The sequence below is a fragment of the Aythya fuligula genome, chromosome 4 (assembly GCF_009819795.1).
Source record: "Aythya fuligula isolate bAytFul2 chromosome 4, bAytFul2.pri, whole genome shotgun sequence".
NCBI classification, from domain to species: domain Eukaryota; kingdom Metazoa; phylum Chordata; class Aves; order Anseriformes; family Anatidae; genus Aythya; species Aythya fuligula.
Genome location: NC_045562.1, coordinates 37,068,902 through 37,094,140, shown reverse-complemented (window position 1 = coordinate 37,094,140; position 25,239 = coordinate 37,068,902). Strand labels below are relative to the sequence as shown.

At 41.4% G+C, this 25,239-nt stretch overlaps 1 protein-coding gene across 4 annotated transcripts in view; it reads right to left on the bottom strand.

Moving 5' to 3' along the window:
• ELF2 (E74 like ETS transcription factor 2) overlaps window positions 1-17,845 on the bottom strand; it is a 32,465-nt gene extending 14,620 nt beyond the window's left edge. Inside the window, exons 1-3 of one of the 4 annotated variants that reach the window (XM_032187067.1) lie at window positions 17,790-17,845; window positions 11,050-11,245; window positions 9,915-10,080 (exon numbers count right to left, since the gene is read on the bottom strand). In XM_032187067.1, coding sequence (XP_032042958.1) covers window positions 9,915-10,080; window positions 11,050-11,121 — 238 coding nt within the window. In that variant the 5' untranslated portion in view covers window positions 11,122-11,245; window positions 17,790-17,845. Of the gene's footprint in view, window positions 1-94; window positions 153-5,326; window positions 5,428-9,914; window positions 10,081-11,049; window positions 11,246-17,789 lie in introns of those variants that run through there. The other 3 variants (XM_032187070.1, XM_032187071.1, XM_032187068.1) reach the window with 3 other exon arrangements.
• Between the last annotated feature and the right edge of the window lie 7,394 nt (window positions 17,846-25,239).

Below are 25,239 nucleotides of genomic sequence, written 5' to 3'. Positions count from 1 at the left end.
CCGCCCGGTGCCGCCGCCGCGTCCCCCGCCCGGTGCCGCCCCGCCTGCCCTGCCCTGCCCAGCCCAGCCCCGCCGTGCCCTGCCCTGCCCTTACCGGCGCGGATGAGGAGGTCGAGCTGGTTGGTGGGCCCCTCGTGCAGGGCCGCCGCCATGTTTACGCTGCCCCAGCGCCTTCACGTTGCCCGCCGGGCGCGCGCGCGCGCGCGGGACCGGCGGAAGAGGAGGAGGAGGAGGAGGAGGAGGCGGGCGGGAGAGGGAGAGGGGGGGGGGCGGGGGGGGGGGGGCGCGCCCCCGCGGCGGGGCCGTGGCGCTCCCAGGCGGGGCCGGGCAGAGCCGGGCGGGCACCGCGGCGGCGGCGGCAGCGGGAGCGCTTCCTGCGGGGCGGCCGGGGCCGATCCTTCCGCCGCCGGCCCCAGACAGGAAGTGCCGCGCCGCGCCGCGGGGGGAGCCCGAGCCGCTGCGGCCCCCCCGGGCCCCTCCCGGCGCTGCCGAGGAACCACGCTCGGGGTTGAGGGGCTCGCGGCCCCGCTCCGCAACGCGCACACCCCACACACGCGGTGTCTGCTCTGCCCCCGGGCTCTGCAGGGAGGGGGAGCGCAGCAGTGCCGCTAGGGGACCCCGCGGTGTGCTCCCGCTGGAGTTTTTCCGGTGGGGACGAGCCCAAGGACGAGGGGAGGCAGCCCGCCTGGGCACACGCCTGAACGCGCAACCAAACTTCACGGCCCTTCGTTAAAGATCCCTGGAGGTGAAGTGGAAGCCTCCCGCAGCGCGCCCTAGGCTAACAGCGCTGCTAACCCGGCTATTTCAGTGCTCGGTATGGAACCATGTGCTCCTGTCACTGTCCGGGCACCTACCGGCATTAAAAACCACCATTTACCCAGCGCATCTCTTCAGCAAGCAGCTAGGTCCACAGCCCCAGAAATACCCTTGAAAATAGCTGGGCAGCTTAGGTATGGACCCAAAGGGTGCGCCGAGCCACCACACACCTTGGAAGACCCAGGCCTGTGACAACAGCAGCTCACGCCCTTGTACCCTCCAAAAGATGCATTCACACTTTGTTGCCTTACTGATCCGCACGGAATTCAGCAAGGACATCGCTGGCTGCAACTTCCAGCCACAAAACGAAGTGTCTGGCAGGTATCCCAGCTGCTCCCTCTACCCCCTACAAGTAAAGTGAGGTTTTGCCTAAGGCATAAAAAAGAAACACAAAAACAAAAAACAAAAACATTAAAAAAAAAAAAAACATAAAAAAAACAAAAACAAACTTTTTGAATAAGCACTTCCAAGGAACCCACGCATGTGATTTTTGACCAACACCATGCATCTGAAAAGAATTATGATAATAATTTGAAAAAGAGTACAAAGTATCGAGCTTTTGGCTTAATACCAGTTTTCCAAGCAGCATTTATTTACTGCAGCAGTCTTAGCATGGTGTTTGCCAATTCACGTGGAATGGCCAAGAACAGCTGCACACATCATTCGAGTTCTTCAGTCCGATCCCACAGAGAGATGGATGCCCAAGGGATTCCTATCAGCTGAGAAAATACAGGCCTACACATTTTGGAGACTGTAAAGTAGACCACTACAATAAATCTACAAAATGATCATTTTGCCCTGAACTTACTTATATACAAGTAAAGGCAAAGTAAAGCGTTCAAGCATAACACTGACTTCAAGGAAGAATGTGATTTTCCCTGAAAGTTCTGCAGCTCCTCGGGTTTAAGCTGTATGGTTTACAGTATTTTATGTTAAATACCAATTGATTTGTCATGCTATTAAATCTTAGCAGTTCAGGGGAAAAACACGGTCCATAGGGCAAAAAATAAATGGGCACTTAATTTTTTAATCTCTCTTTTAAAGCCTTCTTTCTAGGCAGAAGGCTAATAAAGAGGGCTACAAAGGCTACTCTGGAGGAGCAGTCAGAGGCCCAAAGAGGCAGGAAATATTCACCAGTGTAATACGACCACATGGAATTGCAGATTAACTGATGTTCCTCTGTTGTCAAGTAGAGAAAATGTATAGAAACGGCATCACTCTTTGTCAGGCAGGAATACGTTTGTTATCTTATCTTTTTATTACTATTGGCTTTTAGTGTTAGAATAATGCAAGTTACACATATGAATGCTGGAAGTTATAAGTAACTTCGAGATGATAACGAGCAAGTGCGTTTGCAGCAAACACACAGCTCCATCCCTATTCACTTCAGAGTTTTTGGCAAATAGGTAACTTGGGCAACAGGAATACTGTCCGAGTGAATTATATCCCCTGACATGTAGGGATGCAGGAGTAAAATACCCATCAACTCAAAGGGATACGGACAACTGCTCACATGAAAAGAACTAAGTTTCACTTTGGCTTTGTAAATCATACTAGTTAAACTTCATACAGATTATTCTGAAGAAATGAAAGACAATCGAAGAGAATAAAATGAATGAGACTGATTGCATGCAAGACAGCTGATATAAAAATTCAAAATACAAAAAAAGGGAAAGTTTCAGCAGATCTGCAGAAGTTGGTGGGAGTGGAATCATCTACCCATAACTTCCCTGAAAAGTCACCTTCAGCAACTATAGAGGAATTAAAAGCCTCCTCTCCCCCAGTTTCGTAGGCAAAATTTCCTTTTCTACCACAGTTCTGACAAATACGTGGAAGAGATCTCTGGCAAAGGAGTCTAGCTTCCCTCAGGAATCTATTCCACAAACTCTGGAACTTCAAATACTAAAATTACAGCCTTCTAACAACACCTTTTTCCTTCACTGCCCATCACTGATGGCAAGCACTGAACCAGAAAGAAAAATGTTTATTTAACTATTTTTAGCCACAGAAGATTCCGGTTGTATTCTAGCATGATAATGCTATGCTCGGAAAAGACAATTATCATAAAGCAGTTATTAATTCTCAGAGAGGTAATTGGTTTGACTTCATTTGATTAAACAGCCAAGGGTAGACAGCAATCTGTCACTGGGTGATATCTGCAGCCCACATGAATGCTCACAAGCAAAACCATGAGAAATTGAAAGCATGACAGATGAACTATACCCAAATGCCAACCAAACTAAAAAGCTTCAGGTAACTTGACAATTCCAGGAGTGTCTCGACCCAAGTGCAGAGGGGCCACCTTCAATTTCCAAACAGTTACAGAAAAGTCAGATTTGCCCAGAATCCTGAAGAAATTCACCTCTAGCAGCTACAGAAGTAGCCTGCTGTTGAGGACAGCAAATACCGAATGCCTGGTACCACAGGCAAACAGAAAGGAGTTGTTCAAAAGAACAAGTGTCTAAATTCCAGCACAATCACTTATGAGTGCAGAACAAGAAAGACTTGTCTGTCCCCAAAAATACTGAAATATGGAATTCCTTGCCTTATAATTAAATTCTTTAACTTCAGGGAAGTCTAGCAGACTATCACAAATCAGGCATTTCCATAGCACATGACCTGAGTTTGCAAAATTGACAGCATTTGAGATTGGTAACAGACTGGCGTATGAGTTAAACCACCATTGAACAACAACTGTTCAAGACCTAGCATTTACAATTCCTAAGACTTCTTCTCTGGTACTAACAAACGTCTACTCTGTAAATCCACAGAATCTTTGAGCAGGAACTTCAGCCCCTGTAAATACACATGGCTTTACTGAGATCCTAGAATTTATTAACTGCCTTCTCCCTTTTAATATGCAGTTCACCTTTAAAAATGATTACTTTCAAGTTTGTCATCATATTTTTGATCAATAAAGACCACTAACTTGTGCACTCACACCAAGATGGTTTTGGCATGTAAGTGCATTCTAACTACAAGATACAAACTGCAGAATGGTTCGACTTAGATCAGTATAATGACTCTTCGTAGTAACGTCTGACAATTTCTTACTCCCAGTTGGAACCAGAGTTGGGAGTGTAGAGGGGAGTGCAAACCTGTACATCTAAGGTCTAATTCAACACCCCATTCTAGGAAGACGTTCAGTTAGCCTCATCAGCCACAAAAAAAAAAAAAAAAAAAAAAAAAAAATTGTGCCTGAAAAGTGTATGTTAAAATAGTTTTTATAAGCAAATACTTAGTCTCAGTGTTCTTTCAGCACAAATGGAGCACTTAAAAAGCAGCAAGGTAGAAACCCGAAGTCTACAAAGAACTGTTTCCAACAACCAGTCTGTTACTGTTACCTAAAAACATTAACATCCATAGTGCAGCTCTTACCATTACGTTCTCAGAAAAGGAAACACCAGCAAGGATGACACAAAATTTAAGCTGCAGTTAAATTTTGTTTCTGAATTAAGAATGTTGCTGAGAACAGATGTACATGCCCCTAGCCTAAATGCTACAAGTAGCACGTGCAACTGAAGGGGCATCATACTGTTTCACGGTCATTGGCATTTACCTAGCAAAAATGCAATGGATTTCATGCAAGTGAGAACTCACACCAGTGTAGTAGCAACATGGTGTAAAAACCGTATAAAATTAACTCACATTCTTAGTCCACAAATGTGTTTGAGACATCAAATTTTTGGCCAAGAGCAAGTACTCCATCTTCACTCAAAGCTTTATCTTTTTTTTTTTTTTTTCCTTTTATCTAGCAAATGGGCTTCATCTTAGCTCTTTGATGAAGATGGTGCCAGCTTAAGCTGAGAGTTTAACCAAGTTCACAGAACTTCCAAATTCTGATTTCTAGTCAGCACAGACAAACTGTTCTCTGCTTTGAAGAATTCTTATCAAGCCATCAGAGTAAAGAAACAAAGTTCAATCAATAGGATACGTCAGCTCCACTGAAACGTATGCTGGATGTTAATTCATCTTTTCTAAAGGCAGTTGAATCAAGTAGCGTATGGACAAAAGGAAGGATACATCGCTTTCGTTATCCCCTACGTATGCATGCCAAAAATCAAATGTAAGATTTTAACCAGCTCTAAAGTCAAGTTCTAAGTATGTGATATTTAACAACCAACACAAACTTGTCTTAGATAAACGTAAGAGTTCACAGGCTCACACTCACATGAAAGAAGTCAGAAGAAAACAATTTTAATAATAATGAGAAAAGACAAATAGCAGCAGAAACCAGAACAGGTAACAACTAGAGACTTTACGCAGATACACAAAACTAGTTCCCATGCTGATAACAGCGTAATAACCTGAAATTTCCCCTGTAAAAGAAGATTTGCCTTAAAAATATACATTTCATACATGCATTTGTTTAAATCAGGGGAGGAGTTAAGCCTAAATTCACTGTTTATTCCTCTCCTCCCTCCTTAAGGATGACTACCAATTTACACGATAGCTTCAACTGAAATTCCTGGTGGGAAAAAAAAAATTAAGAGATTATAGACAAACGTACCATCATTGTTGTCTTTGTGGCCCAATATTTTTCCATCAGATGGTAATCCTGGAGGGGCTCATTTTCAGATCCCCATATTTTCCTGCAGATCTTCTACCCCCCTGTGGCAATAATATTTTTAGAATTAAAACAGAATTTCAGCTTATACCACAGGAGGAATTCTGATGGAACATCAAATTCAAAAATGTGGGGACACTTCACAAGTCAAATGGTATCCCAGCTTCTCAAAAGCAGTTGTTTTGTTTCCTCTTCTTTGATCTTAAGGTTATGAGAAAGAAAAATCCCAAGCCTATACTTGTCTCTTTGATGATTAACCAAAAGCTAGAGGAAAAACACTATTGATGCAAGAAATTAAATTCACTGAACCAATTAAACCAGGGTATATATTGGCAACATGATGTTGGTGTACTTCTCAGGTGGATAAAGTTTTACTGTACGTACAGCAGTATTTGATTAACAGCTGTCTACTGTACAACAAGTTTTGTAAAAAGCAAGTAACACTGGTTTTGCAAATTCATCATAAGTGAGGGAATACAGAAAAAAGTAGCACCGGTGTAGGCTTAAAATCAGTATGAAGAGAGTTCAGAAAGTACTAACCAATTCTCACAATGAAGTTCCAGATAACTCCTGGCAGTTTTAAATAGATTATCCTATCACTTACACACTCATCTAATGCCTTGTTCAATTAAAAGACTAGAAATCAACCATGTGTAAGATCAGCAGATCCTAATTGTGGTACCTTCAGCACTGCACATATGGCAAACCCAAAAATCAGGTTATCCCATTAACTAACACACATCCACAGTAGGGGTTCTGTGTCATGACAAATTAACAGAACTACAGAAACTTAATTTCAGAGTGGTTGCTTCTTTAACGACAGCACCTTATGGTGTTAGGTTAGCTGCAAAGATTTTGGTGAATAAACACAGATTTGAAGGGCTAAATACTTTAAGGACAGACAAGTTCTCAGGAAATGGAAGCCAAGGAAATCTGGGTACTATAAACCAATCATTAAGAAGGATGTATTATTTATTACACAAACACTTGGACTGTTGCAGTAAACAACATTTAAAGATGTTTGTTTTAAAGATGTTGACTCCATCCCCAATAATCTAAAGGTATTACGCCTAAGAGTGATATCATACACGTCAGAAAATAAATTTAAATACTATTTCTAAGGCTTACACTTCACCTATAAAACATTAAAAAGGCACTAACTACTTTCATTGCGAATGTCATACAGACACTTGGAAAGATCAAAAATCTTGTATTTCATTTTTCCTAGAAAACTTTTATCAAGAATTTTTCCTGTTCCAAGCAATCAGGCAGCTTTTCTGGAACAGTACAGAAAAAATACAACTTAAAACACTAAGTGGTTCTTGTTTCTTTTAAAAAAAAAAAAAAAAGAAAAAAAGAGAAAAAAAATATAGTTAATGGATTAATTTGATAGCTAACTGATTAATTATAATTAATCATACTTGACTCACGAATCAAGACAGTAGTGGGAGACAGGCTGGAAGAAGTATATTTTTTTGCCTTTCAGACTCCTCTCAAGTTAACTAAAAAAAAATCATTAGTTATAGGCATGGTTATCTATAATGATTATATAGCCTATTTGAATTATGATTTCATGAACAGTAAGTTTTTAAAATACTTTTTTTTTTTTTTTTTTTTTTTAAATACAAAACCACATTACAGGTCTTGATTCTGCCTTGGATCAGCACTGGCGGTCCTTGCAGTACACAGTCTCAAATCCAGTCACAGAGCAGCAAGCCACAAACAAACCACTCAATGCACAGTACAAATCATCTCTTCAGTGTCTTAAGTAAATGCTACCACCTCAGTTACTCCTTTACTTTTAGCACAAAGGGCACTGATTCATATCTCCAAAGGCTAGAAACGTTGCATTGAACTAAAATTATAGAGGATTAGATTAACTGCAAAGTAGCTCGGGGCTCTTGGAATAAATATTTTGTGAAGTTATAAAGCATGTAAATCAGCAGTCATTAGAATTGCAAATAGCTTGTTGCAAAAAAAAAAAAAAAAAAAAAAATGCCACCTTTGGCCAACAGTAGAGATACTGGCAAACATACATGTATTATGTTAAGTGGATAAATGTCATTTCAAATACAGTCAAGAATTCTTTATGATGCCCCACAAGACTGCCTCCATTGGAACAGTCTAATCCAAGCAGTTTTCATCAACATTAGTTAAAAACTCCATCTGGAAACATTACACACTGTCATATATAATTGTATCATGAAAATTGCAGTGGATCGATATTGTACATACTGTACAAATAATAATGAGAAGCTGGAGTACATGTATAGGAAAGGATTACATCTCTCCCCAAAGACCTCTTGGAATCACAAACTATAATATCTATTTATATTTTTTAAAATCATTATATTTTAAATTTCTCATCTACACTACTAAAAATTGGCTTTTCTGTGCACACTTTCTTTATAATTGTATCAAGAATATTAAAGTTTTAAACATTCGAATGAAATGCAGTATTTTATTATGCTGTTACACTAAATTTTTATGGACATATTAAAGGTATTCTGACATTTATAAATACAACCTATCTGTAGCCAAGACACACCCCGTAACAATCCCAGCCACAAACTCACCAAATTATTGTGTAAACTGACCCATAAAATTTAAGACTGTACTTTCAAATATCAAGACTTGGAAGCAGTCACGTATTTCCCCAAACAACAGCTTAAAAGACAGATCCCTACAGAAGAACTATGAGTTTTTAACTGTAATTTCTACCAGTTTACTGTAGCCAGAAAGTGATACTTAAAAACTGAGTTCATTTGCAGTAGCTCTTCATTTTGAGAGTGTTGTTCTCCTAGCCCTCAATTTATCAAAATCTTACTCACATGAAGAGGGATACTTAACGTTTAAAAAGCAACACCTCTGAATGCAGAAGGTATCAAAGTACAAGCACTTAACAGTTGTCAAATACAAGTTTAATTTATAAAACTCAGCTTCTGGGGAAGAACACCCTCACTTCTCACTTACCTTACCCTCAGAAGTTTTACTACCATAGTCAAAAATAATTTTTAAAAAATACACATTTTTCTTTACATTAATTTCACTCATAATTGGCATATTTAATTCAAAACACATTCCAGTAAACTGGAATTGCACGTATTCTCACAAAACCCAAACCATTAGTTCATTCGTATCTTATAAAGTTGATGCATATAGTTTTTGATGCAGTGCCACGGGAGATTAACATCCACATTCAGAAAACGTATGAGAAATTTCATCCACTGGTTAGGGAGCAACTTGAACTTAAACCTACCAAGTCTGATGGGAATGCACATATATTTATTGGGCTATGAAGTTAAGCTTATGAGAGGAGAGTCTGTCAGTTTTGTTTTGCCTATCATGAATTCAAACCTTCAACTCTAAAGTAGGCAGCACAAGGATATGAACTTCAGCTCTCCATGCTCTGCTCAAGTGGTCTCTCCAATTCAGTATCGAAAGTCCAAGAGGACCTGTCCTCCCTTTGTGTGCAGCCACCCCTCCCAACACTCATCAGGTCCTTCGCTGAACCATGTCAGCATGGTAAATCAGCAAAGTTAACCCTGCAAAAATACTGAGCAGCTGAGGGCTTCTCTACTATTTTTTCTTGCAAAATCAGCATACTGAAATGGTTAAAAAGAAGTTCAACAAGTGTAAGCACAAGAAAGCAGGAGGGACCATGGCAATTGCTGCACAGCAGCAGCCTGGCAATTAGATGTCATTAGGCTCCCATAGGAGCACAGCCTTTGTTTCTTCAGACTGTTTAAATAGACTTAGGTGTCCCACAGAAAGATCAAAGCTAATAAGCATGTGCTTTGGAAAAAAGGTGCACAAAAAGATAGACACATCCCTAAATAGGGAAGTCGATTTAACACCAAAGCTCTATTGCCTTCCTCATTCATAATTTGTTACCTTCCCATATAGCTGAGTTGATTTCAGTCCATTAGGCTTTTTGCCCATAAAAGGATAGTCCAACTCCATTCCCTCCAGCCACGCTCTCCTGCCACTAAATCAGCACTAAAATCACTCTCAGAGCAAAGGAAAAAAAAAAAAAAAAAAAAAAAAAAAAAAAAAAAAAAAAAAGCAGGATAGCAAGGGACAGAGCAGAGAGCTCATGGGCAGGGGGAGAGAATTGGAAGATGGGGTAAACCGAACAGCGCAGTCTATTGCCAGCTGCCCTGCAGTTAGTTGGCTCAGACACATTGTAAAACTATATTCTAACCAGGTTCCTGGCTCATCTGATTTTTAAGAATTCCATGTTTAGCTGCCTTGCTAAACCCCTGCATAACAAGGTAACAAACACATAAATGAAGATTCCCCTACTCATGAGGGCACGCAGTGTTACAATTCATTACACTAAACCTAGGGTGACATTTTTATCAGGACAAGCCCCAGTCCTGCTGCCACTGAAGCCAAGTAAAAGTAACTTCAGTGGCAACAGATCTGATACCAGGTCAGGATCTCTACTCTGCAATTAAATACAAAAAGTCACACTCCTCATGGACTTCTAAAAGAAATAAAATCTAATAGGAAAATAAAATAAGTCTACCTGTTTCCACAGTTTCAGTCTCAATTTCTTGTTCCTCTGCTACATCTTGCATCAGATAAGTCTCGTCATCATAAACCAGGACCTGAGCAGCGTAACCCTGTTCTAGTCTGGCACTAGGAACTGGCTCCACAATCACTGCAGGGAATTCAGAGACTGGCTCATTTTCCTATAGAAAGAAAAAATAAAAATAAAAAAAACTCTAAATACTGCACTGTTGAACTCTAAATCAGTACTTTCCTTTTATGCTCTTACATATTTTATGGAATAATAACAATGTTGAAGGGTTTTAGAAGAAAATTTCTTTTAAAGGGAAATATTAAAAAAAAAAAAAAAAAAAAAGCTTATTGTCTACCAGAGGGACATTCCTGAATCTCACTCCTGACTCTGAGCACTTGAGATTTAAAGCATCAGACAACTTTAAGATACTGCAAAACAGCAAGCTTTTTAGTTAAGACACTCAGCTGTGGGAAGTATTTCTTCTCTCCCTTCTCCATGAAACATAATCAAGGCTTTGCCTGTAGACTGCAACATACCTATGGCTGACCTCTATCTTATGAACACTCATGTTTTGGATTAAATATATAAGCTATCACAAAAGAACTAGCTACTTCAAAGCCCATATGCCTATCTCTACTTGTTTAAGGATCAAAATGTCTGTTACAGCATACTTAATCTGTTCAAGTGTTGCAGGAGTGGAACTCTGCCAAACACAAAATTTACCGCAACCTACAGGATAGTAGAATATTATTATTTTTTTTAACAACGCAAAATAGAAGCAAATACACTGAAAATGGTCCTTGTACTGTTTTGCTTGTCTCATCCTACCTCAAGACACATCTGAGATCTTTACTTTAAAGAGGTGCTTAGTACAGAATTTCTTTTTGTAAGCTCAGTCCACAGTTGTACCACAGACTTCAAAGCTTACTGCTTCCACTCCCCTGCAATAATATATCAAATAAGAGATCCTTGAAAAATGGTCTGCTCTATAATACCCCATACAACAATCTCTGGTCCATTTCACACACGAGTTCACAGTAAATTTTTCTTTCAAACTGAGATAAAAGTTATTAAGTGTGTTAGTAAATAAATTCTGTGGGTTTTTTTCCTTTTTTTTTTTTTTTCTTTTTTTTCTAACCTCCTCTTTTTTTATTCCATTGCTGTCGAACTCCAGGCCAGGACCTCCAGTGTCAATCACAGCTGATGTCATGGTGCATCCCCTGAAGAGGCTTTGAGAGCTGCTATCTGTCCCGAAGACTCTAATGCTGATAGGCTGAGGTTATCAAAGGCTTAAATTCACAATCCACTTCTGTTAAACAGCTAGGAACAGGTGGCTGAAACACAAAATAGTTTTAAGTTATTTGCACAGTTTACACTCGAAAGACTTTCAACATTTAGAAAAGTTATTGCCTGATGCATCTCTACATCAAGAGAGGACATCAGTGAACACAACACAGAAAGATGGTGAAGGTAGGTAAAGTTAACTCTGAATATTGTCATACAACACAAGGTTCAGATTAACTTTTAATAATACAGTAATAAATTTCATTTTCATTCTTTTCAATTTGTTGAATTTCATACGTTAATTTGAAAAACAAATAATAGAGTTACATATTTTCAATCAGCCAAAATAATGATGATTTCTCACTGGGGTCAAACAGCAACAAACTCTGAGATGCATGTTTGAGTTAGTATGGTTTTTATACGGCAGCTGTTTCCCTATTAAGTTAGGAAATATTTTTCAAATGACATTTTCTTTTATTCTATTGGTTCCGTAGTCATTTCATAAACCTGTAGTTTCATTAAATTTCATCAACTTTTCAAACATATTGCTCTTCTACAGCAATTCATACCTAACATATATCCCACTAATACACATCTAATTTCTAACCTATGGTTTTACTTGAAATAAAAAGCATTGTAGTAGTTCCACTTCTTTCTTTTTCTATAGAGGAAATTGTTATGATTTAAAAAAAAAGTTTCACAGCATAACACTTTAAGTGAAGTAAACTGTGGACTCTAGCTTATAAAGATACACAACCTCCATCTTTGTGAATTTCTTCAAAGTAGACTAACTGCAGAGCTTTGTTTCTAAACAACTGCTATTTATTTATTCTGTATAAATCTTATTGCTCATATCCTGTCTTTCCAAGAGACAAATAACCTGTGTTCATAAACCCTGGGCCGTGAAGAGCAGTTTACTATTTCAAGATGCAAACTAAGAGGCTTGGCTTCGTAGTCGTACAACAGAAAGCACATATTCCACGTGAGACATAAGAAGCCAATCTGATATCAATTACCCTTGCAAGTAACTCCACAGAGATCAATGCATTGTAACAGAAGTCAGAAACCCATGATTCTTAATAAAATCCACCTTTTTAAAAAGCTAACGCAGTCAAAGAGGTCTAGAAGGGGAAAAAAAATGCATCTTCCAACACACATAATGACGAAGAAAGAATTTTATAATTAATAGACTAATGAGTAAACTCAATAATCCTGCTTCTCAACAGCAGGCAGCCAGCTTCAACTGACTTAACCTTGCCTATACAGTGAAATGCTAGCTCAGATTCACGCAGCAACAGGAAAATCTTCATGGACACAATAGCTTAGGTATGCTAGCAAAAAATATTGTTACTGTTCTCCCCAGCTAGATGGCAACCAAGTAATAAAGTCAAGAAAATAATACTATGCAAAAGATGCTTGAAATGCTTCATTTACCAAAAGTATTAAGAATCCTTCAGCATGCCACAAAAAGGGGTTTAGAAAGGCATTTCTGTTATCAAACCAACTCAGCACAACAAGTCAGTAGCCAAGAAGAATAAGTTCTGACGGCAGCTTTCTAGGCAACTGATCCTCATGTCTTGGAAATCAAAACTGAATAAAAGGACACCACCTTAAGTCGTTGTTATTGCAGCAGCAGAGTAAGCACAAGACATATTCCAAAGGAAAGGATAAAACATATGCCATTTAGAAAAAAGCAAGGTGCTTTTGCTTATGTAGGCACTCAACTTCAGAAAAAGTTTGATTCATGCCTAAAAATACTTCACTTGCATGAAAAATCAACGTAGTATTACTTTCTTTTTCATCAAGGAAAGACTAATAATCAGAAAGTAATTCTAGCCTTACTAATGAAACAGCGGAAAATAAAGCAAAGACCTCCTCCCCTCCCCACACAGGATTCAAACTGAGAAGACTTCAAAAAGCATCCTCGAAGCCATGTGCACCTCTCACCCTCCAGGCTGCAGCATAAAAAGCCTGCTCCTTACCTGCCCACCAATTCCCACATTTCAAAAGCCTTTAAATTCAGAAATACGCAGAGTGGCAAAACAGCTGTATATGAATACACCCAAATAACCAATCCAAAGGAGGAAAAAAAAAAAAAAAAAAAAAACTTTCCCTGGAAACAGACCTTTTTATTCTAGTTTTCCATTTAGATCCACATTAGAAACACTGCCAAGCACAATCATAACCCAAAAGAGGAGTCCAAAGAAGGGAAAATTTATTTTTAACTTATTTTAATCCGATCAATTTCAAACACTGGCATTATTCCTGCAACTCAGACTTAGGTCCACACAAGAACATAAGAGCACTACAGGTAGCGCTTTTGCGCAGTTTAAGCACGACACAAAGCTAAATTGGTTCCCATGCAGTGCGTTAACACAAATAAACACCCGCACACCACACCGTGCACACTGTACATTCATATTGAATCTCCTATAATCCCACACAGGTGGCCAAACAGCTGCCAGATTGCAGCAACTGAAAACACTTCATATGGTATACTAGATGAGATTATGTCCAAAAAAAAACAACCTACCCTGCTATTTCTCTGTCTCCTAGGTTACAAGAAGTTTTGATGCCTTCTGCACTGATTTATCTCTACAGGAGTAACCAATTACCTGCAGAATCGAAGTTAGAGGAGTGCAGGAGCACAGATGCTCCTACAGAATCCTCATTTTCCAGCAAAATTCCTAACGAACAAAAACCTTACAGAGAGAAATATACAGGGGGATGACTAGGATGCTCCATCTCTGTGTTCATTGAAGGGGTGGCATCGTCAGATGGATGGCACGGAACCACCCAGACAAGGAATATACAAAAGGCCCAGAGTCTTTAGAGATCGGGATTTGAACTTTACACTCAGACTCTTCCTATCCAGCAAACTTTTCAAAAACCTGACATGGTGGAAAAAGAGAAAAGCCCACCGAGCAGCAAGTGGGAAACCAACAGCTGCAGCTCAGCGTGGTTTAACATCTCTAAGCTAGAACAAGGCACAGACTGGTAGGTGTGTGGACACCAGATTCCTGCAGATGCATCCCCTCCTGAAGGAAGCAGCCACGCATGGGCTCTTTCTGCCTTCACTACACAGCGTGTTCATGTGGAACCCTTTCCACGTTGCTCGTGATTTTCAGCAGCATACCAGATCTATTCCCCATCCTCTCTTCTCCCAAGCAAGAAACACCTAATTCAACCTCTGTAAAAGGAAAAGACTCCCTAACTACTTCCAAAAAATCGCTTCCAAAATCTGTGTTTTCTAAGCTTAAGTGAGACAAAAAGGCCAAAACACAAGACTGAGTTTTTAAGTAAGGGGTGATCAGCAAGCACAGAAGCTCAATCAAAGCACGATTATTGTTTAGTTACAGTACAACATGCAGAAAGCTTAAAAAGCACTACACTTCCTTCACTTCTGGGTGGGTGCTCACACCAAAGCAAAACATGGAATTACATCAGAGGGAAAAAAAATAAATAATTAAATAGACTGAAATTTCCAAAATAGCTGACCAAATCATTTCACTACAGACCTGACATCCAGCTTCTTCTGTTCTTCCTAATCACTGGAAAACGCAGACAAACTAGTTCTGAATCACTTGAAATACCCCTTATAACAGGGAAAACAGCTTGGCTGCACCATCCCCAACTATTTTTATGCATATCTTGCAGGAGAACAGAAACAAGCCTAGGTGCCCCCAACCCCCTCTCCCCCCCCTCCATATAAACAAATAAATCAGAATCTCTAAGCTACAGTCCTCACCTCAACAGCAAGAAGTTTCTGTTCATCACTACAACAGACACAAAGATACAGAACACTGGTCTTCACAGGCTGCACTTGTTGTAAAGGCTACAACATTTCCAAACAGCTTATTGCCATGATTAAGACTGTACTTAGAAGGTCTACATTATGTACCCAAGCATCTGCCTACAAGAAATCCAAACATTCCTCTTATGTTTTGGGTAACTACCAGAGATGGTGAAAGACACCGCACATCGCAACTTAAACAAGTGTGTAGCAGTCATACAAAACACCAAATTGTAAGTCAGTCCCTCGGTGTGCAACCACTGTCAAGTTAACAGAAAAGCAAACAAGCAGCTTAACAGAACTAAAGAAGTAATGCAAAATGGTATGAAAGGGATGGCACCTCTCCTGTGCCAAACTCAACAAGAAACTATTTAGGACTGGCTTCAAGACTAACTCTGTGTGTAAGACTGCAAATAGTTGTAGTATAGTTTTATTTAAATTATACGCAAACAACAAAATCTGTGCTTGAAAAAAAGATGCACACGCTTGTACCCACACAAGAAAACAAGAAAAACATCCAGAAGACTGTGCAGTAGTGATCAGAGGCAGCTGCTCCCACAGCAGTCTGAAGAAACATAACAGCGCCTGGAACAATGTCTCCCTTTTATTCAGCTGGCATCCAAAATCCTGAGGACGGATTTATGCAGATACCTACACAGATGCAACCGCAAGAGCAGGGCTGCAGCCAGCATTAGCATCACATACAGCTTTTCTCAAGAAAGCCTTTCCTTAGTTTGATCAAACCAGTTAAAGAAGTCAGCTTGAAAATGAAATATGTTATATGCACAGAAACACACCGGCCAAGATCACTGCTGAATCCCCTTAACTGCAACAAGGCTCCACAAGGGCACAAAGGTGGTCTTTCATGGGCACTACCTCACACATACCAAGGACCTGTCACCATCACTCTGATACTACAAAGTAAAGAACACTAGGAAAAAAAAAAAAAAAAAAAAAAAAAAAGTTTGGCCAACTGAAAGTTCTTCTTAAGACATTTTCCCAGACAACTTCACAGCTCTGGCTGACTGATTTACACTGGCATCTGCAGGCGAAACTGTGAGTTAACTTCATTTTCTTGAAACACTGAATTAGTCTAAAAACTAAAAAGGACAAGTTAGCGCAACAGCTGATGGAGAAAAAAAAAAATCAAAGAGAATCACAGGGTCCGCTCAAAAAGATGGCACAGGGAAACCTTTGCATCTCCAGCTTCAGAAGAACAAAACAGACAGCCATGCAATTTATAGCAGCTTGGCAATTACACCGAAAGTTACAGAAAGAGAAGTCAAAATAAGGAGTGGTCAAAGCATAGTTCAAAAAGTATGGCCGCAAAAAGTGGCCACAACATACTTCAGAGCACCAGGAGCATCCATCCAACAAGGCAGCAAGCCTATTGCTGAACGTACAGGAATTATCACGTCGGATTGAGCTAATGGTGTACCCAATCCAGTAAGAAACTCGAGGAACTACTTCCACATATATGTAACCAGAAAATCTGTCCATCCTCAGTTTGTTCTGAAACCTCAATCAATAGCTAAAGCTGATGAGCCCCAAGAGCTTATAATGACTTACAAACTCTCAACGTTCTGCAGAAAGCTTTGTGACTTCAGCACGCTTCTCCTGGCCCTTCCCGTACTTTATCCTATTAGCAGGCTCTCTTCCCACTGCTCTCTATTTAAAGATTCCCTGAAACCTTCTCTTCCCTCTCTCCCATGCCCACCCTTACTTCTTACCAGCACTTCTCTTTCCTCCACGTCAATTGCCGGTCCTTAACATCCATTTCCACCGCCCCACAGCCCAGAGCAGGGAACAATTATTCATCGCTTTACATAATAAAAGAGCAGGGGCAGATTAAAAAAAAAAAAAAAAGGATGCAGGTTTAAAACAAACAAACAAAGGAAGCAGTGCACACCAAATACGTGATTCATTTTCAAAGGATGTCCTAGAGAACAAAGGAGCAAGACCTCTAAGTTGGCTTTACGGAGATAAAGCCCCTCGGTGGCTTAACCGATGATGGAGCACAGCAGGCTGAAGTTTGGGGACTTTCTGAACCTGGTAACACTGAAACCTCAGAGAGGAACAGAGCATGGCACTGAGGCCATCATACAAAAAAAAAAAAAAAAATCTCCCTGTTCCCAGCACCCTTCCTAAAGGGAGTGATGCTGCCAGAGAGGGAGTGAGGGGAGGGGGCAGCCCCTCGGAGCAGCCCCATCACAGGCAGATAGGAAGCCTTGCATTTACCTTCCCTAGCACCACGGGGAGCAAAGTTTTGCTGTGAGGACTGGAGGTTCGGACCTGCCTCTCCCGCAGCCCCCAGCGGGACGGGCAGCTTTGCTAAGCCCCCCTCAGACCGCCACACGGCGATGCCAGCCTACCCCGGGGTATTCCTGCGAAGCGAGGCGGAGCTGCCCCATCCCCGAGCTTCCCCCACAACCCCACTGCCTGAGCCGCACACCCAGGGCGCCCCTCCGCCCCGACAGGCCGCACGCAGCCTGCTGTCACGGCGCCGGACCAAGCGCCACCACAGAGTCGCGACAGAGTCGAGTCGCGACAGGGGCGGCGCGGCGCTGACAGCTGCTCGCGGCAATTCAGCGCCTCACAGGCGGCCGCGGGAGGCGTGAGGGCGGCGGGGGCACCCCCACTGCCTCTGCCCCCCCCCCTCGCCGCCGGTAAACAAGGCGCCGGGCACGGCTCGGCTCGGCTCGGCTCGGCCAGGCCGCGCTGACAGCCGCCCCGCGCCCCCCCTCAGGCGGAGCCGCCTGACAGCGCCCGCTCTGCCCCGCTCCGCTCCACTCCGCTCTTACCGTGCCCGCAGGCCGCCTCCCTCCGCGCCCCGGCCCGGTGGGCGCCGCCCGGGCAGAGCCGCCGGGAGCGGGGCGGGGCGGGGCGGGGCGGCTGCGGCGGCCAAACCTGCCCGGCTCGGCTCGGCTCGGCTCGGCACGGCCCGGCCCGGCTCGGCCCCCCCGCCGCCTCTGCACATGCTCGCGGGGAGCCGCGGCCATGCCCCGCGCCTGCGCAACCGCCCGCAGCCGGTGGGGAGGGTGCGGCGCGAGGCTCGCCTCAGGGAGCGGCCGTTGGGGTCGGCACCCGTCGTGAGGCGGCGCGTCCTCAGTGCGGGGGGAAAAGGGAAAAAAAAAAAAAAAAAAAAAACGCAGCGCTTTAATAAGCAGACGAAGGTTGCGAAGGCAGGTGCTCAAAAGAGCTCGGCAGCCTCAAGGTTTTGTGTGTCAGCGCTGTTAAAGTCTGACGTGCCCCTCAGAGGAGCCCCCAGAGCAGCAGGACACGGATAACGCACATCACAACGTGTGCTCAGCTTCACCAGCGTGCGAAAGCGCTTCTCTGGCAGTTCCCATCTGACCACCCATGCCTCACACTCACCTGTCACTCCTCTTCACCTCCTCCTCCACCAAGGCCAATTTCCAGCCCTCAGCTTCCCCCGTACAGGTCCAGCTCCTCCTGTCCCTTACGCACCTGAACTGGATATTTCTTCCCTCTGTGTCCTCAGAGCAGCAGCATCCTTCCCCAGGGAGGTAAGATCCTTCAGCTGTCATTCAGCCCCACAACCTGACTGGCCCTCCTAGATTACCTCAAAGTAATTGGATATTCCTACATTCCGAAAGGTGTTAGGCAGTATTAATAATATATTAATAATGCAGCCTCTTGTGGAAGTTGTAAACAGTCACTTTGTAAATAGAGCATACATAATAGCCACAAACTGAGTCTGCTAGATGTTTAATAAAGAATACACTTGGATATTGGAAATTACAGGATTTAATATACCAAATTTTAGCAACAAAGTAATATCTTAACATTTGCTGACAATATCTTGACCTCAATGTTTCTGCTGGAAATTACAGAAGAGCATTCAATGTTTGCATGTTAGTAATGTGATTATAATCATTGTTGTGTAATTATGTTTTAAACTATAGGTGTGTAAGTTTCTTTTTCTGACAGGAATGTAAAGGTAAAGTCTCAGTGGATGATGGACATTCACATTTTATAGGGATTGGAGTTTGATCAGAGATGGTAGCTGTCAACATAAAATAAATTAAGACTACTTAGGGCAAAGGAAAGTGCATGTCAAGGAAAAGACTACAGGAAGAAAAAGGTTAGGAGGTCTCCCTGACAGTAGTTGCCTTGTCATAAGCTGGGACTGAGTCTAGCTGAATTTTAGCCATCAGTGCAATTTCTTTTGCAACCTGTCAGAACCAAGTTCTGTCAGCTTCACCTCTGTGCTTAGTTAATCCTGACTTGACATACTCCTTTAGTTATTTTTCTTTCAATGAGTTCAAGTTAAAATTCAGAAAAAAGAAGGAAACCTCTTAACCATGATCCTCTTTAAGAAGAGCGAACAGCTTCCTTCAAAACATAGGCCCACTGCCAACCAAACAAAAACCATATGAGCTAAGGCTTCTCTGAACATCTCAGAAGCCCCTTCATGGTGTCGCTGGGCATGAGGTTGCAAATTTAGAGGTGCTCTGAAGACAGACATTAAGTGACCTCTTCTGTAACACCAATGTTTGTTTTCCTGCTACATGGCCCGTGCAGTCCTCTTGTTTATTCAGTTTTACTTCACTCTCAGCATGGATGCCAAGGTATAAGCATTTTTGCACCCCTAATCTGGGTTATTTATGTGACTCCCCACTTCTCACTTTTTCTCCTAATGAGCTGAGCTGCACAGCCCTCTTCAGTGAAAGCTCAGTGGCACCTCAGCTGTGGCAAACACACACTGACTGCAGAGACCTGTGCTTCTCTGCAGAGAAAATCAGCAATGTTTTGAGATCATCACAACGGCATCCTTTCTTTTCTTTTTAAATGAAATTAGATTAACTCTCCATACGCAAAATTGTATTTCTCTTAAGAACAGCTCTTTTCATTTAACTTAAGCTAGTTGAAAAGCTAAGCTGAAAAATATTAAACTTGAAACTGAAGATAAAGCAGGGCCACTTAGGGGTTTGGACCAGTTCAGTTGGATGATTTTTGAAGTTACGTAATTGATGCAGCTATGAGGAACAAAAAGATAGCCCCCAACACCCACTGATAAAGTGGGCTTGCAAACAATTCAATTCAAAACTGCTGCTGCAGGGATACTGCTGTGTGATAATGTAGGGTCAGCACTTCAGCAGATGCTGCTCTGTCCCTTTTGTAGAAAGCTGTGCTCCACGTTGTTTTTTAAAACATTGGTCCTCAAAAATCTGTAGCCTAATTCTATATGCCAACCTCACTGCCCTCAGTCATGCAGTTGAAAGGGGAAACTTATACTGATTCAGACCCAGAAGTATGACCCAGAAGAAATGGCAAAGAAATGACGGAGTTAAGGTCCCACAACTGTCAGACAGTTCGCTCTGCAAATCATTATTAGTGAAGTAGCAGTAACTCTAGAGGTGTAATAAGGTTTTATTTTTTCCCGTTCCTAGGATAAATTTTCAGGACATATAAACGATTTTGTGAAAAATCTAGAGAGCACAACAGTAAAAAACATTGATAATTTCTAAAATAGGAATTACAAGGTCTTAGTTTTCTTGATTTTTGCGTTTTGGTGTTGTTTTCGATGTGAACTTTCAATAGACTCTATATTGTGTTTACAGAGTCATGTAAAAGCATACTGTTCTTTCTGTCCAGTTTTCCAACATCACTAAAATAAGATATGCTTTCAGCTTAAAAAAAAAGCTTTGAGGCCTAGCTATCTTTGTATCTGTCCATCTGTCATTCCTCCCCTTTTGACATCATTTGCAAATTTGAGGTCCATTTTATAACAGGATAGAAATCTCAAAAGGTAAGTTCCTGTAAGTTTCTGGAATGCAAGCAGTTGAGCAGAGACCTCCAGCAGCATGCATCCCCTCTGGAGGAAGCAGCTATTGTTTGCGCTGACCCACAGCAGCCAACTGATGTGTTGACACATGTATGGCTGTTTACCAGCTACAGCAATGCTATTTCTTAGCTGACTTCCCGTCTCTACCACAACAAGGAAAGTGTTTGGGTTATCTGGGTACACAGTGGAATACTGGTGGCTTTATGGGATTAAAAGACATGAGGAAGGCCCGATGGCACAGCAAAAGGGTCACACAGACCACAGAGGCTACAGCAATCACTTCATATGTACAATTTGGAAGAATTTAAATGGTCTTGTTTTTATTTAAGATCCTACCAGACAATTTATAGGAAGGAAAAAAAAAATTACTTTTTAAGCTGAGAGATCAGAGTCTATTGCTGGTGGAAACAACAAAAAAAAAATCAGAATGGTGGTAAGAAGCAGGGGTAGAGTTTGTATGGTATCACCTCTCTTAGTTCTTATCCCCCAGTGCAGAGAAGAAAAGTAAGTCAGGAGACCAGTTCCCAATCTATCCTGACAGTAAGTTTTTTCTTTTTTTACCCCTCAGTGAAACAACTTAGAGGGATCTGAAATAAGAATGGCTATTTTGACAGTATACTGGTAGCTGGAGCAGATCTTGAATACCAATCCCTGTCAACTGCAAGTAGCAACACAGAAATTTTGAGCCTAGGAAGGGCCACTGAATATCTACATGTGACAAAGCAACAAACATTTCCCCCAGGCCTATAACTTTGTACAAGAAGTGTAAAAAGTGTCAAAGAACTGGAGAATGGTACATGTGAGGTACACAGCATGTTGATTTTGTTCATTTAGACATACCATTAAACAGGAGTCTCACAAAGGGCCTTTCTGAAACAGGAGAGCCCTTTGAAAACTGATGTTTTGCAAAAAAAAAAAAAAAAAAAATATTTTAAAAACAATTTATGTAATTCTAGTTTATTTTCAACTGTTTTTTCTTTAAAGAAAAGAGTGTCCTCAAATATAAATTTGTCTTTCATAGCATATTATTTCAACTTCTGAAAGTACTTTGCATTTATGGACATCTAAGCTTCGCAACTAGGAAGTGTCTTCATGTGGATAGTGCCTGAGTGAGGATATCTCAGAATTAGTACCTCAGACAAGACTGAGAAGGGAGATGCTGAAGGCAGACAGGAGAGGGAAGGGACAATTCCAATCATTAAGGTTTTTCTTATTAACAGGTTTAAGTTACAACGTCAAGTGCTTCAGAGTACTTCTGTATTTATAACCAGGGTCAAACACTGTGTAAGCTCCTTCTACTTCTGATACCGCAAATAAGCAAAAAGGGGCAAGACCACAGTGATTTTGATTTGATACAACTCCATTAATCATTTATCATTTAAATGGCAACAAAGACATTCACATCCAGCCTCATTGTACTCCCATTGGCAAGAGCTGTCAGCCCTTCAACAGTTACTCCGGGTTTGGCTTCTCTCTTGCTCTAACAGCCTCAGCACCACATAGTTTGCATTGGAAATGAGTTGCTTACTACAACAGTGGGACGAAAAAAATCTGTATGATTTGGATTTTCTCCAAACCACAATTAGCAAAATAAAGAGCCAATTTTCTCTAGCGAGCAAAATCATGCATTATTCATTTCTTCCTGTATTGTTCAGCTCCAGGTTTGGGGAGATGCTGTCTCTGTTCTGGGTTTTAGTAATCCACTGCCTTTGATTTAGTGCCCTCTTCTGTTTGATGATGTGAGTGCACGTTAGCCAATAGTTAATTATTCTCAATTAGCCCTCACTGGAGAATAACATCTCCCTGTAACTACTGAAGAAATAAAATATCCTGATGCAGGAAGAAAGAAGCCATAAGAAAATCGCTTTAAGGGAAGGTGATATATGAAGTCTCCACAGACCTCTCTAATTTAATTAAAGACAGAGGAAAGACACAGAGAGGAATTATGATCCTGATATATATTACTCCCTCTCTTCTTCCACTTATTCTCCATATTTTCCCCCTTAATTCTCTTGGTTTACATACTGCAATCAGTGCTGAACTGAAAGGATGAAGTACAGATAGCAGAGCTTCCTGAGACAAAGCACCAGAACCTAGCAACATATAGCACTTTTCTTAGGGCACAAGCAGAGCTCACAGATACATCCTTTGAAAGGTTAATAAGTCTTGAAGATTTAAAATAAGGAAAATTACTTTTCACTGAACATCCAAGATCTTTAGGTGATTAAATAACAGTGGATCTGCACATGGAGCTGATACCAATCATTAACAAAGCACACGAAGAAGAGCTTTAATTCCATTGAGTCTTCCTATTTTTCAGAGCTCCTGTACATCAAGCATTGATCACTATCAGCCTGAGTTTGCTAAAAAGTCACAAGGAGGCAGAATACATTTGCACGTAGCTAAACCACAAAGCAAGTCACAGTTTAAACAATATGTTTAATTACCTGCAGTTCAGATAAACAGCAGTAATAACTCCAGCACAGAAATCTCTAATTTTAGCCCTTCTTCCCCTCCCAATAAAGCTAGAAGACCCACCATCTCCTGCAGCATCACAAACAAAGGAACAAAGACCAGGACACAGGAAGATCCAGTTACCTACTGTGCCAGGCAGTGGCTGTAGCTCTGGGACAAACTTTACTTCCCTCATTCTGCCACCTTCCATTTGCTGCAGCAGGCAAGCAGGGCAAAGTGTACAACTAAGACAGGCCTTTCCTAAGGGCAGAAGTACCTGCAGCATGTTAGGCAGATATAAGCACTGCTCACTCCTATGTCCTTTTGCACAAAACACCTCCTGTCCTCGCATCTCTCCCCTCACCCCATACGTGGCTGTGCCATCCAAGCACTCACACACTGCAGTGACACAGCCTAAGCCTTCCATCCCCTAATCACAAGCAGAGAGGAAACAGCACCTGCAGTAGATGATTACGGCCTCCAAAGTGGAACTCAGCTGTGCCATGTACTTACATTTACCCACCTGCTAGTGAGCACAGCAAAATCAATCACTGACCTCCTCAGTCATCACTCAGCTGCTAGGAGATTTGTGTCCTTCCCACTTCTCTGGCATAGCAATAATTGGGGTTGGCTAGTTGATTCAAAATTAGAGGGAAAGGAATCAACACAGGAAAAAAAAAAAAAACAAAAACAAAAAAAAAAAAAAAAAAAAAAGCCCTGATGCTTGGTTTGTTCTTTTTCTTTCAGAAAGCCAAGTAGATTACTATTCTATCCCATTGAAGCTTGATGCTTTGGCACAAGAAATCTTGGTTAAGGTATTTCACTTCCAGATTTTCCAAATTTTGAGTACCAATTTGTAGTTTTAGTGGTCTATTTAAATATTAGTCTTAAGTTTTTAAGAAGTAAGTAAAAACTGAAACTCTATATTGACATCAACACACTGATAAAGAGTAAAACTTCAGCTGTTAGACAGACTTTGCCTGTCTGCAGTACTTAGCTAAGTGAATTGTGGCCAACAGCGACGGGTTGTGATCCTTCACGAGAACCAGCGCTAGGGGGAGGTGAAACGCTTCACTGACTGGTTTCACAGACAGCCTGCTAGCTGCAGAGAAGCATTCTGCAGTTTGGACAAATTCAGGACTCGAATTTTATTCTGAGCTTTAAAGTATATTGTCAAACACCACCTTTTTCCCCATCGTCTTTAATCTTGTCATCTCCCTGATTACATCTGCTGTAATCTTGTTCTCCTTAATGAGTTTCTCTTCACCATTTTCTACGCTTCATCACAGCCTTGGTGTTGCAGCTCAGAAAGTCACTTTTCTGGAGGTGAAGGAACAGAAAAATATTCATCTTGGCGGTAATTAGACTGCATGCTAACATGGCTGATAAAAGTGATCAAGCACCTAAAGCAGTAAGAAAAAGAATTTCTGAGAAAGCAGCAAGGCATTTTGCATGCAGTAATTGGCTATTTATTTCTGCACAGCAGCCTCTGCATGTTACAAAATCTCTCTGCTGTTAATCTGGGATAATCAAGTGTTGAAGCAGGCTGTGTTGTGCTACCTGTCATCACAGCTAAAGTTCATGATGCATTCCTAGTTCCCTTGGCCTCAAAGAGTAGTGTCTTTGGGGTTTTGGATGTGGTTTTCTGTTTGTTTGTTTTCTTTTTAAAGAGGATCCCTGACATGAAGCATATATACAGGTTATCCTGGGATTGTGAAATTTTTTTTTGAAACTGGGAAGATTGCTTTGGAAAGCTCCCCGAAGGTTGTGCTTCAATTCTTCATTAAACTGTTCCCATGGGCTAATATATTTTGCTCAACACCCAAGCAATTCCAGAGACAAAGGGACAGTCAGAAAATCCTACAATTTCAGAAACCCTACAGCCAGCTGTAGAAATCAGAGCTTTTTTCACTGGGAATTTCTGAAAATGAATAAATAAAAAGAAGAGAAACCATCCATCACAGAATGTTTAATCTACCAGATAAATA